The sequence below is a fragment of the Phaseolus vulgaris genome, chromosome 6, assembly GCF_051622355.1.
Source record: "Phaseolus vulgaris cultivar YP4 chromosome 6, ASM5162235v1, whole genome shotgun sequence".
Taxonomy (NCBI): Eukaryota; Viridiplantae; Streptophyta; class Magnoliopsida; order Fabales; family Fabaceae; genus Phaseolus; species Phaseolus vulgaris.
This window is the reverse complement of record NC_143503.1, coordinates 22,840,528-22,858,289: the sequence shown is the minus strand read 5'-3', so window position 1 is coordinate 22,858,289 and position 17,762 is coordinate 22,840,528. Positions and strand designations below refer to the sequence as shown.

Here is a 17,762-nt window from a genome sequence, read left to right as displayed (position 1 = left end):
TTTGGTTACAATTTAAGGGGTGTTACGTTCTGCACCCCCATGATTTTAAATATGCACCACCATATAAATTAAAATTTTAATTTTACATGAAATTTATATTTTAAATGGTATACTCCACTTCTTAATATTTCAAATCATACTTAATACATGTAAATTTTACTATTTTTATTCGTAATTGTCAATTAAAATTTATTAACAATTATAAAATCTGAATAGGGACTTACAAAATGTTGTGTTTCTTAATAAAACTTTATAATTGTGAAATATATTGGTCCAAACATTGTATCATAATTTTACATATTAACTTAATAAAAAAAAACAAATCTACAAGTTTTCTAAGCAGTTGTTCCAAATTTGGATTATTGGATCATTTTACACTAAAAAAGAGAGTAGAAAATCTTTTAAGAACATTCATATTACTCCAATATATTAATTGAATGCTGTGAAAGCATTTCATAAAATTTTATTAATATTCTTTATAACATAGTTCAAATGATTGAATAATGGATATTATTTCAGACTTTCAATAGTTTCACAATACTAAAGAATCGAGATGAATAGAAGTTTATATATATATATATATATATATATATATATATATATTTTAACTAATCGTTTTAAAGACATAATAATAAACATATATAATTAATTACAAGCTAATAATGTACTTTGAAAATTAGTAATTATAATAAAAGTAATAAAATATAATTTAATTATTATATTGTTAGTTTTTTTATTAATTTTTTTTTGTAATTTGTGATGAAAATTTATTAAAATAATATTTTTATCTGGTTAAGAATATAGGAGGGAAGACTATGCTCCTGTCTAACTGGAAAATGCTACATGTGCAAAAAAAAATTATAGAAATACTTACATTTATTTATTTTAAAAAATATTGGGGAGAAGGGTATTTCAGATGCAAGACTTTGTCTTATTCTGTTGATATCTCCTTCAAATTTTATTGGAAATAAAAACAAAGTTTGTATTAATGAGATTTTAAAAAAAAAGTAGTACTCAATATTAAATTATAAATTAAAGCTTGCAATATTAACTATTAATTACTATTAATGATCACAGTTATATTAAAAAATAATAAATCTAATTAATTATTACTTTATAATATTAATTATAGTATTTAATAATTAAATTTGTAATATTAATTATTAATTACTATAAACTATTACAGTTACATTAAAAATTAATAAATCTGAATAACTATTCATTATTTATTACTTTATACACACACGTATATATGTTAAAATATTGATATTAGTTAATAGTAATCAATAATATTTTAATCGCAATTTAACTCTTTGCTAAGAAAATAAAATAAAATATACTAATATTTTAATAAAATTTAATTACTAATTTTTTAATGAATGTGATATATAGTGGTTTTCATCTTTTAGAATCATATTTTAAAAGAAAAGAAAAACAGAAAAGAGAAAGCAAAAGATAAGATCATTGCAATGCAATTTGGTTTGATTTTTCATTAAAAATAGATCTAAATCAATCATAAAAAATATATAATATTTGTTTTATTTGAAAGAAAAAAGAATCTCAACCAAATTAAACCAATTAACGTACTTTGATTTGGATTGATTTATAATTTATAATTTAAATTTTTTAATTAAAAATTATTTCTTTTTATCTTTTAAATTAAAATATAATAATAATAATAATATGTTATTCAAAATTTACTAAATATATAAATAATAAAATCATAAGATTAGATATTTAATATCAATAAAAGTTAAAATAATATATTCTTATAGTGTAACATTAATACAAAGTAAAAATTTAATATCAACTTAAACAACATCAAAATCAACAACAGGTAAATATGAGAAATTTGACCAAATTATAAAAAGAGAACACAAAAATAAATTATATCAATTATTAGATCAACTTTCAAATTTCTATATAGTTGCAACCCCTAAAAAATAAAACATCATCACTTAAATTTTAATTACAAAGTTTTCTTTATTTCTTTTTACAAAAGAAATGTATCTTGCCATGAAATTTTCTTATGGTATGAAACAAATTAATTTCAAGTTTAAAGTACAAAAAAAAAACAACTAATGAGACCTAAACCTTAAACTCAACATCAGAATTATGTTCCCTTAGCAGTGGAAATGAACTAAGTTCCAAAAATATATAAAAATCAATATAATTGAAAAAAATAGAAGAAAAAAATTAACAATACATTTTTTAAATAAATTATGAAACTACTTCAGTCAGACCCGTAAAGCCCCTTCCCCCACCTTATTTTTATTTTGTTATATTTAATTTTATATTTTAAAATTAAATTAATTATATTAACTGCAAAGACTATTAATAACAATATGATCTATTATATTTTTATTTTTAGATCTATATTATGAACTCAAGTCATAATAAAATTGGGTAAATATAAATAATATAACATATATAATTTAAATAGAATAAAATAAAATATTTACTAATAATATAAACAAAGTGTAATTTGTAACCTCCCTGATTTTTACCCATATATAATAAAATAAAAGTAAAACAAGTAATATTTAATTAACATATGAATATGTACAATTATCTAAAAAAATATCATTTTTATAGGGATTTTAATATATACACCAAAAGTTTTCAAAACAAAACAAAGTAAATGATAGTTATTTCATCCTCCAGTTGTTCACTAAGGAGTTCCATTACCTGCAACCTCATCTGCTCACGTGTAAAACACAATCATCACAGATAAAGAAACAAACACAAACAAAGAACATGGTAAAATAGCTATATAAATATTTCTATATAATTTCAATTTCAAATTAATAAACATAATTCATCAAGTCTCATACAATTTCTCAAACCATCAAGTGTCTATTAAAATTCATAAATTCATCTTTCACATGTCAGACGTCTATCGACTCACAACACATAGACACTTGACTTTACTTTTGAAAGACTCGTGCATTGACTTAGACTCAGAGATTTGCACTTGTCTTACTATCTAACTGTGAAATCCACACATCTATGTGCATAAATAATCTCAATATCATCTCTCCTAGTATGAAAGGGTTAAATCATATAACAGGTCAAGTTAGTTATTTTTCAAACAACTTACCCATTCATATGGACATCCTTTAACTCTCACCACCTGAATCACTTCATCTATATGATTCCATTATCTCAGGAGAGTCAAGATATCTCCTTCTACATAAATCCCTAGTCAATGGACATCCTAAACAATCTTAACATGGTATTTTCTTTCCTGAAAATACTATGTCTGGATTAAAATTCATATTTCATATCTCACAAGATCCAAAATCACACCAAAGCTTATAATTTCATTTAACTCATAATTTTATAAAAATACATATTACATTGATAGTTCATGTTTAGCATTATAAAGGCACTCTCATGGAGTCAATTAGCTATTATGTTAATCTATACACACATATATATGATTTCTATCTGATGCATAAGAGCTCCAAACTACCAAAAAGCTCAAGGGTAGCCTAACCTGCACCACAGATTCCTGATAAAAAATCTAACTATACCACCAGAATCCTGAGAGCTAACAAATACTACTTCTGAAGATAAAAGCATCACATGCAAACTTAAACTAAAGATAAACCTAACCAGATCAAAACTAACTCAAAGGAAAATGAGCCAAGAATAAACTTACTCTATCTGAGATTTTGATCAGACAATCTTGTAGAGTTCACTGCTAGGAGTCCAATGGCAAACTCCAATCGTCAAACTCATAAGCTAGAAGGTCAAAATCTTAGAGTGAAGGGAGAGGAAAGGAAAAAGAGGAAAAAGGAACAAAAATGAACTTACTCTATCAGATATTGTGATCGAGCAGTCTTGTAGTCTTCGTTGTTAGGAGTCTAATGGCGTATTATCGTCAAATTGATGAGCGAGGAGATTAGAATCCTAGAGAGAAAGCAAAGAAAAAGAAAATGGTGTTTTTAGAGAGATATAATTCTTTTAAAAAGAAACCTGAATAACTGAAATTCTATTTATATGCTCTTTTAAATTTAATAATAAAATATTCAGGTGTCATTTTAATTATACCAATCTACTCTAAAACTATTTTTTTTGGTCATTACATAATTTATTGTTTAATATTTATTCAAATTATTAATTAAAATAAAAATATAATAAAAAATGTAATAAACAAATGTAACTATTCACTATTAAAATTATTAAATTTGAAATTAATTATTAAATTTGAAATTAATTATTAAATTTGAAATTAATTATTAAATTTATATATCAATAATATTAATTTGGATTTTGATTTTAACTAATATTACGTTGAAATATCAATTTAATAATTAAAATAACGTTAAAAAAGAAAATTATGGAATAAAAAATGTTATTGTAACATAAAATCATTAAATTAAAAATTAGCTAATAAATTTCCTTTATACACACATATATATATATATATATATATATATATATATATACATTGAGAATATGGATTTTATTATTATAATACCTGCATATTAATATTTAGCAATTTTTTTATTATCATAACACTTACATATTAATATTATAACTTATATAATTAAGTTAATGACTCATTTTACTAAAAATTCAGTCACTAAATTAGAAAAAAAATTATCATTAATTTAATTATTAATAAATAACTAAACTTTTCAATCACTATTTATATATTTTAACAATAATAAAATTAAGTTATATATATTTTTATGATTAAAAATTTGACCACTAAATAAATTATTTGGACCGACAAAACAGGTTAATTTGACCTGTTTAGATCTTATCTTGTTAAACTGTTATAAGTTAATAATTTAACAGGTAATTATTAATTAAAAAGAAATATTACCTTTAATAAATTACATTTAATTTACATATGGTGGTCACTAATTACAGATTTTAGGAATATGAATTAAAAAACGTAAAAAGAAATTAGTTGGGCCAGGAAGATGTTTTTGAGCCACATGTGGTGGATAACAAATGACCTTTCTTTTTCACCTCCTTTAATGGATTTTCATCACAAAGGTCCCGTGGGACCTCCCTACCAAAGGGTACTCTACCTTAATATTTAATGATTTTGTTTCCATTTTCACCTTCTCCAACACATCAATTTTGGTCGGTGAGATCTAGAACCAACTTTTCAAAAACGTGAAAGACTTATTTATGATTTAATTAAATAATTGTCTCATTTAATTCAAGTTCAAATGCCCCACTAATTATAATATTTTTCATAAGTCGATTATAGACATAATTTAAATAAAAGAAAGTGTTATTTTTAAAAATTTATACATATTGAATTAACATGACCCCACCTAGGCCTAACTATTAAAATGTATATCATAGAATGATGTGATTATTCATAGATAAAGATATTTATACATGTAGGGACATTCGGCATGAGTATTAAACTAATCCAATACATGGATAGATAAACTCGTAATTAACAAATTCATTTATCTTCAAATATAAGGAAAATGTCATTTTTTTAAAACATAATTATTGTCTAGTTGATTGTATAAATCATATTCAAGGTCTTTATTGTATTTTAAAAAAATTATTAATTAAAATAAATACAAGTGAATTAAGCTTAAAGAAAACTCTTATTCTAGAAGAGTTCATCAACACAAACTACAAAATAAAAAGGAAGTTCTATTTAATTTAAATATCTCATTACAAGAAAATCATGATATAGAAATCAATTTTAGAGAAAAAAAATTAATTACTAAAATAATTAAATTAGATACCATTTTAAAGATTAAAAAATTATTGATTTTTAAATTAGCTTCTATTATTGATAAATAGTTTCTAAATTATATCTAATTAGCTACCACGATTTTAACTATCAATTTTTTAGATTCTAAATTATTTTTAGTCTTTCAAATTAATTTCTATTTAGTGATTTTTTTTATATTTAAAGTAAACGGAGATATATGAAGGAATACACATCTCACTTTAAGCCCTGCTAAGTGTTTTTAAATGTCACACAATACTTCTTTATATTCCTACAATCCAAAGAAGACATTAACATTAATATTGTACTAAGGAAGAAGTTAGGTTATGTTTTTTGTTGAATGTTTATGTTGGTAGAAAGTTTTGTAATTCAAAGTTTAATTAAATGTTGAATTATAGGATTTAGCTTATAATATCGGTTGTATAAGGGTTAAAACATTTATAAATTTTCAATTTATTTTATTTTATTATTTGTCAATTTATTTTAAACTTAAAAACATAATGAAATTTTAGTTATAGATTTAGAGAGAATTCATTTATCACTATTCATTCCATGCATCTTCCAATTAATAACTATAAGCAAGTTTTACTTTATCTTACAATAAAGTGTGTAAATAATAAAATAATAATTGTGTTTCAATCCTTCTGTTTCATTTTCTGCACATCAATTGTTTTCAAACACAGAAAGGACTTCAATGTCCAAAAAAATGAAAACAAAAGCTGTCTTTTTAGTGTTATATATATCCAAAACTCTCACTCGTTCATGCATGGTGAGTACTAATATTAGAAATAACAGGGAAAAAATAGATAGAAAGAAAAGGGATTTATCAGATTGATGGAGACAGTGATACATACAAAATTTTTAATAATTCCTTCCATGGTTAATATAAGGTGGGGTCTGCTAATTCCATAGTATGTGGCCTACCCCAAAATATAGAGGCAGAAGATAAATTGCAGAGAATCATAAATGGGGGTTGCATATCTACATTCAACTTGCTGATATCATATCATATCATATATATATATATATATATTATTTATATATAGTTAAGATTTTTGTATGTTTGGAAAAGTCCCCCAAACATTTTTAGAAGAATTAAATAAGAAGAAAAGAGAGAGAATCATCCACAAATTGATGTGATTAATCTATTAAACAAGACAAAACTTATATGTTTAGTATTATCATTATCAACATAACATACTAGTGAAACACAATCACAATATTATGTATTTACATTTTTTTTCTTTACTTAATTTTCTAGATGATAGAAATGTAATATACATATATATAGAAATAATTTTGGATGAGTTGAAATTGAAAAACAAAAAATTGACTGTAGAGAGTGATTACAAGTGGATGTTATTTTATTTTATATGTGAGACTTGGTGTAAAAATGTGTGAAAGTATGCTCACTTTGTTTTCATAAAATAAAAAACTAAGAAAGAGTGGAGAAGTCATATAAAAATTGTATATTAATATTAATTTAAAAAATTAAAAAATAATTTTATTTTTTAAATAATTAATATGAAATGACAAAATACTTTATTGTATTAAAAAATAAGATATATTAAATAAGGGTATAATCGGAAAAAAATTATGTAAAAAAAAATGGTTATAATAAAGGTTTAGACTTGAGTTGTATTTTAAACTGAACTTAATTTCTCGTAGATGAAAATAACCTCTGATTCTTTGTGATAAACTAGGTGCTGATTAGTCAGAATAGTTTCTAACTATCTTTGAATTTTGAGAAAAGTTCTTAACTTTCAACTAACTTAACTTAGAATATAATCAAGTTTTTAATTTTTGCTGGTTTATAAAGCCAATTTGTATTATGCAGGTTAGTTAGCAAAAGTTATAAATTCTAATATTAGATAACATGGCAAACATTTTTAATGGATTTTGATATTGATATTTAAGCAACTTTTAACTTGTATGATATGATGATAACTAAATACCAGAACATTGAGTTAGTGAAAAGGATTTTGCATTTTTGCCACTTCCAGAACACAAAGATAGTTTGAAGACCCACATATCCTTTTATTTTTGGCCTCTATTCTCCAACTGCGACAATAAATATCTACTTTTTTTTATTTTTTAACTTAGCTCTTATCTATTTGTTCAAAAAGAACTAGCCACACAGTAAAAGGGAAACTAAACATTCAGAAAGTGGTTATGATATATGTCTCTGTTACTAAAAAGAGCAACTCAAAAGCTTCTTCAACTTGCACAAAAAGGTTTAGGGCAATGAGTGTAACATGAACAAGCATTCACATAACTTTTGAGGTACTTAGTAGCATAACCACATTTCTCAATTGGTATGAGGTATAAATTGCTATGTACTTTTAAAAATATTAGTTAATTTATTTCCATAAGAAAAATTATCATTTTTAAATTTAAATTTCAATCATCAACAAAAAAAATCTTGTCAATGAATAGTTTATTAATTTATAAAATTAAATATTTTTAAAATTATTCCAATATAATTAGAAATAAGATCAAAATTAGTTTATATATTATTTTTTTAATTCATCGGTTTTTTCAGAACAAAACTGTAGTAGAGTTTCTTAATATATAATAAAAATTAGTAAATCCATTTCATTTAGTATTTATATAATATATCTCAACCCATATGGTTTAGTTGTGAATAAAGAATAACAAAGTTTAAATTATTAGGAAAAGACATGTGGAGTGTGTTTTACTAATGTAGCTGTTGTGTATGATTAAAGAAGTAATAAAAATAGATGGTATTCATCATGTTTAATATTTTTCTGCACCAATAATTCAATAGCACACAATACAAATACATCATTTTCTTTTAATTTATCATGTGTGATTATAGTGCTCAAATCATTGGCTATACTACAAAAAACAGTGTAAAATATGGCGGTTTTATTATGGCGGTTATTTATAACCGCCACAATTTTCAGTATAATATGGCATTTGACTAACCGCCACAATTATCTTTGTATAATACGTCATTTCAGTATAATATGTCATTTTTAACTGTCACAATTATTTTTAAAAAAAAATTCCAGTTTTTTTCCTCCATACACCATTTCTCATTATTCATTTTTTTTAAAACTTGCTTTCACTTGAAAATTTGATTTTTTTTTTTAAAACTTACTTTTAATTTTTTTTTTGAATTTTTTTTTTTTGAATTTGGAAACCAAGCCCTAACACCTCTTCCCTCTCTCTCTTCCACACCCTAACGTTTCTTCTCTCTCTGCACCAGACCCTTAAGCCTCTTCACACAAAACGAAACCTAACATTTCTTTCTCTGCTTCACACGAAATGAAACACTTCCATCTAGCTTCACACTTACATGAAACCCTAACACCTTTGTCCTTTCACGAAACCCTAACGTGATAGTAGGAATTTGTTGCCGAGAGAAGAAGTTTAGGGTCAGAGAAGAACTTGCATCAACTAGCTTCTAAGTGGATTAAGCAGCATTCGAAAACAAATCACTGATTCAGGTAGTCCCTTGACAATACAACTTTGTTAATTTTACTTCCCCGTGCTATGAAAACCTTAAATGTATGCTACCGGATCTTCTTTCATCTATGAGCCACAAAAGATATTGTTAAACAAAAGATTCTGTGGAATTTGTGCATGTACTCTGTTCGGATTCAATTGAAAGGCATGGAGTTGAGTCCAATGTGGGGTTTACGGGGCCTGGAGCCAAGAAACTCTTCATCGAAACCTCGTTTTTTGAACAAGTCATTGACATTTTTTTATTCAATTTACAGTTCTGGTTCTGGATGCCGACCTTTTCCATTACTTGCTCCAGCTCCAGCCCTTAAGTATTTTCTCTCAGCTGTTATTGTAGTTCATGCGTCGGTCAAGTGGTTAAACATAAATTAACTTCCCCTTGAATGGTACTGATGATAAGTTCCACGATTAGGTAACTTTGATAAACATCCATTATCATTGTAAAATGTTATATTACTAACCAACAAAAAGATATAAAGATTATTTCTTAATTATTGTAAGAAGTGATTTTTAAAACTGTTACTTTGGTTACTGTCATTTTGATTTGTGCTTACCACTTTATATGATAAAGAATGATTGGTCAAAAGAGAAGCGTTGTATTCATTATCCTCCTTCACAACCACTAGAAAGTTTTGACTAAATTGTATTTACATACAATCGTAGTCCTTGGATATAATTTTGGATTTAAGAAGTCGCGTGGCATGATAAGGTACGTAATGATTGAGGAGTGGTGCTACCACATGTCCTAGTGTTTCAGATGGTACATGATAATGCATGTACCATAGGGAGGATCTTTTTTCTGATTCTAGAGCAGCGTCCCTGTGGTAATCTATCAGTTGCGTAGCCAAGTGTAGGAAGCAATTCTGTTATGTGGTAACCAAGCTAAGTGGTTGAGGCTGATGATGTGCTCTTTTGAGCCATTTGGATGGAGCTGAGGTTTGGTTCTTGGGTGGCCAGCAGGTGACTAGGATCGGTTCTGTTACATGCGGTGTAACTTCATGCCTTATATCATTTTTAACTTTATGCTTTACATGCGGCTCTGTTACAGGTGGCTGCTGGATGGTGCTCCTAGTGAAGGTCCATCAAGTGTATTCTGGTGCTTAAGGAATGTCATGGTAATGACAGATTAATTGATTGGCCACAAGTGAGACAAATTCATATCCCTACTCTTTTAATATAAGCTATCAATATAGTGTGTAAGGCGGTTATTGTATGTTATGCACTAATCTGAATCATTTTGTGAATCAGAACTTCTTTGGAAAACCAGCATTTTGCAATGGTTAAAGGGTGAAGAAAAGAAGAAGGTGGAATTTGAGAGAGCGGTGGCATGGTAGAGTGAGTTTCAATTGGTGGCATGGCAGAGTGAGTTTCAGTTTCCTCACTTTTATGCTTATTATCACACACAGAATAATGTTCATGACAGAGAAAATAGAAAGGAAGAATGTGTTTTTTTTTTCTCTATCCTTCTTCCTTACAAAAATATAAAATATGAGTGATATATGAATAATATTACTGTCAGCTTAATTGAACATGCTAGCTATAGCTCCATATTTTTAATACATGTGTCAGCTTAATTGAAAAATGGCTACTAGCTTGATGGTACCTCTTTAGTGAATTTGTCTCTTGCAAATGTGAAGTTGGAATTTTTTTTCGTTTTCATGCGACTTTTTCATTTCCACTTTGAAATGTAAATCCAATGGGGTAATGATGTGTGAATCCAATGTAAATCTAATTCATTGATAAAAATGAAAATCTGGCAGAAAGATAGTGTTTGTAAATTGGCATCTTATGAATTTTATTATATTGATGATGTTGTGGAACCTGACAAGCCATGGAAGAAATGTAGGATTTAATTTTTGTGAAAATAGATAGAAAATGGGGTGATATCCTAGGATACTGTTGTTGGTGTTGGTGGGTTCAGAACCACACTGTCCCCCTCATCTCTCTGGAACTGTGTCCTTTTCTCATTTCACAGCTGGAATTTCTTCCCTGCTTCTCACCTTCTCAATATTTCAACAATGAAAAAAAAAAGACTTTTCTTCACAGTTTCTACAACAACAGTTACTACAAAAGGTTTGGGTTGAATTTATTTATTTTTTTTGTCCCAAGATAGTTGTAAAGGACCGAACTGTCTTTAATATTCGATATCCGATCATATGATACGAGTTTAAGTATATATTAGTTAAAATGTATTTTAATTATAATTAAATCTTATATAATTAGATAATATAAATGTTAATTATGATGTATTTTTTAATTAAAGTTCAACTGTAAAAAGATTCAGACACTGTAAGTAGACATTATAAGTAGGACACTCTGTTTGAATTGGTTACTACTTTTAAGAGTAGACCCATCACACGTGAAAAACATCATAGTTAATGATTTTGTTGAATTAAATTGGTTATGTTCTTGGGAGTTTGTTCCTACCACACAACACAAAGTGTCTCCATTATCTATCTTTTATCCTCTCCATGATAATTCCTGGAAAACAAATGGTAGGAAATGACATTGATGTTTACTTAGAACCACTCATAAGCGAATTGAAGGATTTATGGTTTGATGGAGTACAAACATTTGACTATTCAAAAAAAGAAATGTTTACTTTGCGAGCAGCTTTGTTGTGGACAATTAGTGACTTCCCTGGGCTAGGTAATTTGTCTGGATGGAACACGCACACTGGTCTTGCTTGCCCTACCTGCAACTTTGAAACCGACTCTTCTTGGTTGTACAGGGGCAAATTCTGCTTTATGGGACATCGTAGATTTTTAAGTAAAGAGCACAGATTCAGATTCAATCATCATCTTTTTGATGGAACAAATGAACTAAGAGATGCACCAAAACCTTTGTTAGGGTCAGACATATGGAATCAAATTGAGGGTGTGAATGTTACATTTGGAAAACCATTAGACCCTATAGATACAAGTAAGAGGGCTCGTGGAAAGAATGTTGTTCAAGTTGGAGCAGAGCAATGGAGAAAGAGAAGTATATTTTTTGAACTTCCTTATTGGCGGACCAACTTGTTACGCCATTGTCTAGATGTGATGCATATTGAGAAAAATGTTTGTGACAATGTTTTGTATACATTACTTAATGATCCTAAGAAGTCCAAAGATAATCTCAAAGCCCGAAAGGTTCTTAAAGAAATGGGTATAAGGAAAGAGCTTTGGCCAAATGATAAAGGAAGATTTCGGCCAAGTGTATTTTCATTGTCAAAAACAAAGAAAAAAACGTTTTTGCGGACGTTGAAAAAGGCTAAAATGCCAGATGGATACTCAAGTAATATTGCAAGGTGTGTAGATTTGAAAGGTGGAAAGATTTTTGGACTCAAGAGTCATGATTGTCATATTCTTATGGAACAATTACTACCTATTGCCATACGTAATGTTCTACCAAACAATGTGACTGCCGTGATAGTAGAAATGTGTTCATTTTTTCGACAATTATGTGGGAAAAGTTTAAGTCAATTTGATCTTAATAAACTTGAGTCTCGCATGATTCAAACTCTTTGCCACTTGGAAATGTTATTTCCTCCTACCTTCTTTACAATCATGGTTCATTTAACATGTCATCTAGCTGGTGAGGCAAAACTTGGAGGACCGGTACATTACCGTTGGATGTATCCCATAGAAAGGTAAATTTCCTGCGAACTTTTGTACTTTTTTTAAGTTCAAAGTTTGATTATTCTAATTGCGAAAGAATTTTATAGGTATTTGGGACACTTAAAATCGTATGTTCGAAACAAGGCACAACCTGAAGGTTCTATTGCTGAAGGATACCTAGCTGAAGAGGTTTTGACCTTTTTTTCTCAATATATGGAAGGGATGAAAACAAGAACTAATAGACCTTCACGTGTAGATGACTCTTTCAACATAAATATTTCAGAATTGAATACCCTATTTCCACCAATTGGTAGAGTTGTAAGTGCAGCTTCAACTTTTGAGATGTCAACTATTGAGAGAACGCAAGCACATCGATATGTGTTATTTAATTGCCCTCAAGTTCAACCTTACATTGAGTGAGTATTAACACTCAATATAAATCTAATTATGTTGAAAAGTTGTCCTTTATGGAATTATTAGTAATATATTGGTTTCAAATTTTTTTCTTAGGGAATTTAGACAACATTTACGAATAAGGTCTAGAGGGAGAAGAATTCCAAATACAGAGCTAGAAAAGATTGTCAATAAGGATTTCATGAATTGGTTTCCTCAAAGGGTAGGTACAATATGTTTTTACAAGTTAAAAATGTCAATTTCAAAGATATACTGACAACAAGCATTATTTTTGTAGATTAATAACACAGACATTTCAAGTACAGTTGCAAATGATCTTAAGTATCTAGCTCAAGGTCCAACAACACATGCTAGAAGAATTTCTGCCTTTAATGTAAATGGTTTCAAATTTAGAACTGAAAGTCGAGAACATGACTTAAAAACCCAAAATTGTGGAGTGTTCTTAACTTCTTCAACATCGTGTGTTGTAAGTGGTGTGGATCAAAATATTAGACAAGCAGATTTGGCATATTATGGAAAATTAGAAGATATAATTGAGCTTAATTACTATGGTCATTTTAAGGTTATCTTGTTCAAATGTAAATGGGCTGACACCACAAGGGACTGTGGGTTGAGGAAGGATCCTTGGGGTTTCACTTGTATTAATTTTTCAAGGTTAATTCACACGGGAGATCATGAGGAGCATGATCCATACATTGAAGCTTCACAAGCTGGAATGGTATATTATATAAATGATGAGGTGAATAAGGAATGGTCAATTGCTGTCCATTTGAAACCACGAGACTTGTATGATATGGGAGAAGGAGATGGTGAAGTTTGTGAAGTAGAACCGTGTCCACAACAAGACTTACATGAATTTTTCAGCAACTCTGACCAATTGGCATTATTTAGGGAGGATGAAGATGATGAATTACTAAATGAGGACAACAATGATGATGAACTTCATGAAAATGACTCAATGTCAGAGTAATAATAACCTTGGTTCAACTGCACTATTAGTATGTTCATTCATCTACTATGTGCATGTATGAAGCTTTTAATATATCTCCACTTTTAATATATCTTCAAATTTAAATTATGTTGTTGATTACTTCTTTTTTATGTGCAGATATGCCTAAACCTAAAAGGATCAAGAACTTGCTTAAGTCAGTTGCTGGTTCAGACAAATCTGTGGCCAACTATGTAAACATTAATGCTACGCCTTCTACTACACAGGACCAGACAAGAACTACTTCTGCAAGTCCATTTGGATCTCCACTACCACAAGCTTCTCAATCTATTCATCAACAAACCTCACAACCTACACAATCACAAACTTCACAAGTTCCACAATCACAAGCTTCACAAGTTCCACAACCACAGACTGAATCTGAAAATCTTGAATCATCTGAATCTGTACCTCCAGCAACTTCTGAATCTGCACCAGCACAACCAACTTCTGAGTCTGAACCTGAAAGAGTGCAACCAAGAAAATCAAGGCAATCAAACCACTATTGGTTTGTTGATGCTATAGGTAAAATCTTTTGTTTTTTTTTTCTTTACATGTAATAAGTTTCACTGCACATAAAATAATGTATTTGGATTTTTTATAGATGGCGAAGGAGTTAGTCAAAAACTAAAGGTGAAGGTTAGGGATGCTCATAACTTACCTACCGGACTACGTGTGGTGGTGAACTATGATGACAATTTTCAACCAATTGGAGAAGCATCTGGTTTACTTGCTGGAGTTTGTGGACAGCTAGCAGCAAATCATGTATTGTTCCCTATTAGTTTTGAAAAGTGGTCAACTTTGCCAGATACTTACAAGGATACAGTGTGGGAGAGTGCACTAAAGGTAATATAACTTACATTGAAATAACTTTAATTTTATTCAATACATTTGGACTAACTTCTTTTCTTTTTTTGAAGTCTCGATTTTGTTTCAAAGTAAATGAAGATTTGGCTAAAAGAGATGTTATGTTTAAAATTGGGAAACTGTGGAGGGAATACAGATGTAAGCTTTGGAATGAATTTTATGACCCTCTTATGAGCAGAAGTGACCTCATCAAGAATGTTCCAGCTGGATTAAACATGGAACAATGGGCTGTTTTTGTTGATTATCGTTTGAGGCCTTCTACAGTGGTATAGTAAACTCTGTTTTCTTTTTATTATTAATAAGCTTACTTTAAGTTTACACAAAACTGATTTCATTTTCACTTTGTAGAACATGTGTAATAGAAATAGAGATATAAGGAAGAGACAAGTTATTCCTCACACTGGTGGTGCTATGTCTTTGTCAAGAAGAAGAAATAATTTGGTATTTGTTTACTTATATTGTGCTCTTTATTTTAATATATTACAATTTCCACCACATTATACTTATATTATTATTGTTGAACATATAGAAAATTGAGACTGGTAAAAATATTGGACGAGCTGAAATGTGGAAGATCACACATAAGAGGAAAAATGGCATATATGTGAATGAAGAGGCGCTGGAAATTGGGGTAAGTGTTTGGACTACTTTGATGATGATGTATTGATCATAGAAATATATTGGACTGCTTTGATGATGATGTATTGATCATGGAAATATACTGGACTACTTTGATGATGATGTATTGATCATGGAAATATACTGGACTACTTTGATGATGATGTATTGATCATGATGATATATTGAACTGCTTTGATGATGATGTATTGATCATGAAAATATATTGGACTGCTTTGATGATGATGTATTGATATGGGAAGTGGTGGATAGGAAAAAGAAAAAGCAGGAAATCTAGAAATAGTAATAATAATAAGAATTATAATGATAAAAATGAATGGTAGTTTATGTGATGGTGACAGGCACAATATTTCCATGATAGCGTGGACTTAAGTGGAATCAGGGGTGGGTAATTGTTATTTATAGATGAATAGGTGCATCTATATTTAGGGGTATGATTTTACAGATTTTGTCTCTAAGGTTCCATTGGGGAATGACTTGGGCAGCCATGCAAGGGCATTGCTATTCTATGTTGTAGTTGAGAGTTCAACCATTTCATTATGTTTACTGCTGCTGCCATGATATATTTTCAATTTTATCCAGGAAAAAATTGATGAACTAATGTTGACAAATCCAAAAGGTGGTTCAAATATATCTCCAGAAGATCCAATTGGTGTCATATTTGGTAAGGAGCATCCGGGTCGAGTTAGAGGGCTATCATATGGAGCTTGTCCCAGCCTTGCTTTCAAAGGATCCACAACAAGGCTAAGTGGTATGAACCATGCTTCTTCTAGTTCAACTTCATCAAATGTGGAGGACAAGATAACTCAAATGGAAAATGAGCTTGCAACTGTGAAAAATCAAATGAACACTTTGCTTGCTTATATTGCTTCAAGAAAAGACGTTCCAGAACATTTTGCTGCAATAGCAGCTAATTTGGTTCGTGCATCCACCAATGAGGTATTAATATATTTAAATATTTATTGGTCTCTTTTATTTTATAATTATAAACATACAAATTTATTAACTTAAAATTATTTATTTCAGGCATCGGATTATGGAAGTGGTGCTCCATCACCTAATCAAGTAATAGGATCAAGTGCTGGAAGCAAAACTGATTAGAGATGTGTGTTTTAATTTTAAACTTGACTAGGAATGTATGAACTTTTGAACAACTATGTGTTGAAATTTTAAACTTGATTAGGGATGTATGAACTTTTTATGTGTTTTAAACTTTTGAACATTATTATGTGTGCTTTAACTTTCAATTACATATAAACATTTGAACATTATTATGTGTGCTTTAACTTTCAATTACATATAAACATTTGAACATTATTATGTGTGCTTTAATTTTTAATGAAATGAATGGATGATTATAACTTTATACATTATTTTATTTTATTATGAAAAAATGGTGGTTAAATTTTATAATTGTATAAAACAGATTATAAAAAAGATTATAGAAAAGTGGTGGTTAAATTTTATAATTGTATAAAACAGATTATAAAAAAGATTATAAAAAAGTGGTTAAATTTTACTTATTCAGTATTAAAATTACGTCAGTTAAAAACGCCACTACTTACGAATATTATGGTGCCAGAATCTTCTTCAATGATTGTAAATTGCGACAGTTATAACTGACACTACTTACATATAAAAACCGCCACTACTTACACTATGTTTAAAGTGGCGGGTGTTGCGGCGGGTAACATAAAACCGCCACATTAAACTTTGTGGCGGCCAGTTCTATGGCGGTTTGGGAAACCGCCACAAGCGTATATTGTGGCGGTTATAAACGCCACTTTATACGAAAAAAACCGCCACAATATACACTTTTTTTTGTAGTGCTATCGGATAAGTAAAGGCTTGAATTGTAACATCTGCATTATTGTGGAATGAAATGCATTATGCATTTCCATTTTAAATTCTTCCTATGTAGAACTGGAGTGGTAGGGATGACAAAAATTGTGCCACTGGAAAGGAGAAGAAGGTGGAAACAAGTTGGAACTTGTTTCATATAACTGATGTTGATAACCTGTGAATAATACAAGATTAGATATTAATT

At 28.7% G+C, this 17,762-nt stretch overlaps 2 protein-coding genes across 2 annotated transcripts; both read left to right on the top strand.

Annotated features, from left to right (window-relative positions):
* Positions 1-11,671: 11,671 nt before the first annotated feature.
* LOC137831350 (uncharacterized) lies at positions 11,672-14,201 on the top strand. Its single transcript, XM_068638988.2, has 4 exons — positions 11,672-12,839; positions 12,915-13,223; positions 13,318-13,423; positions 13,499-14,201. The coding sequence occupies exons 1-4, from the start codon at positions 11,680-11,682 to the stop codon at positions 14,189-14,191; spliced, it is 2,268 nt and encodes a 755-aa protein (XP_068495089.2). The 5' UTR covers positions 11,672-11,679; the 3' UTR covers positions 14,192-14,201.
* Positions 14,202-14,226: 25 nt separating this feature from the next.
* Positions 14,227-17,738, top strand: LOC137833464 (uncharacterized). The gene is made up of 8 exons (XM_068641811.2): positions 14,227-14,246; positions 14,330-14,734; positions 14,814-15,055; positions 15,130-15,342; positions 15,425-15,517; positions 15,606-15,707; positions 16,298-16,654; positions 17,637-17,738. The coding sequence occupies exons 2-8, from the start codon at positions 14,332-14,334 to the stop codon at positions 17,736-17,738; spliced, it is 1,512 nt and encodes a 503-aa protein (XP_068497912.2). The 5' UTR covers positions 14,227-14,246; positions 14,330-14,331.
* Positions 17,739-17,762: the final 24 nt, after the last annotated feature.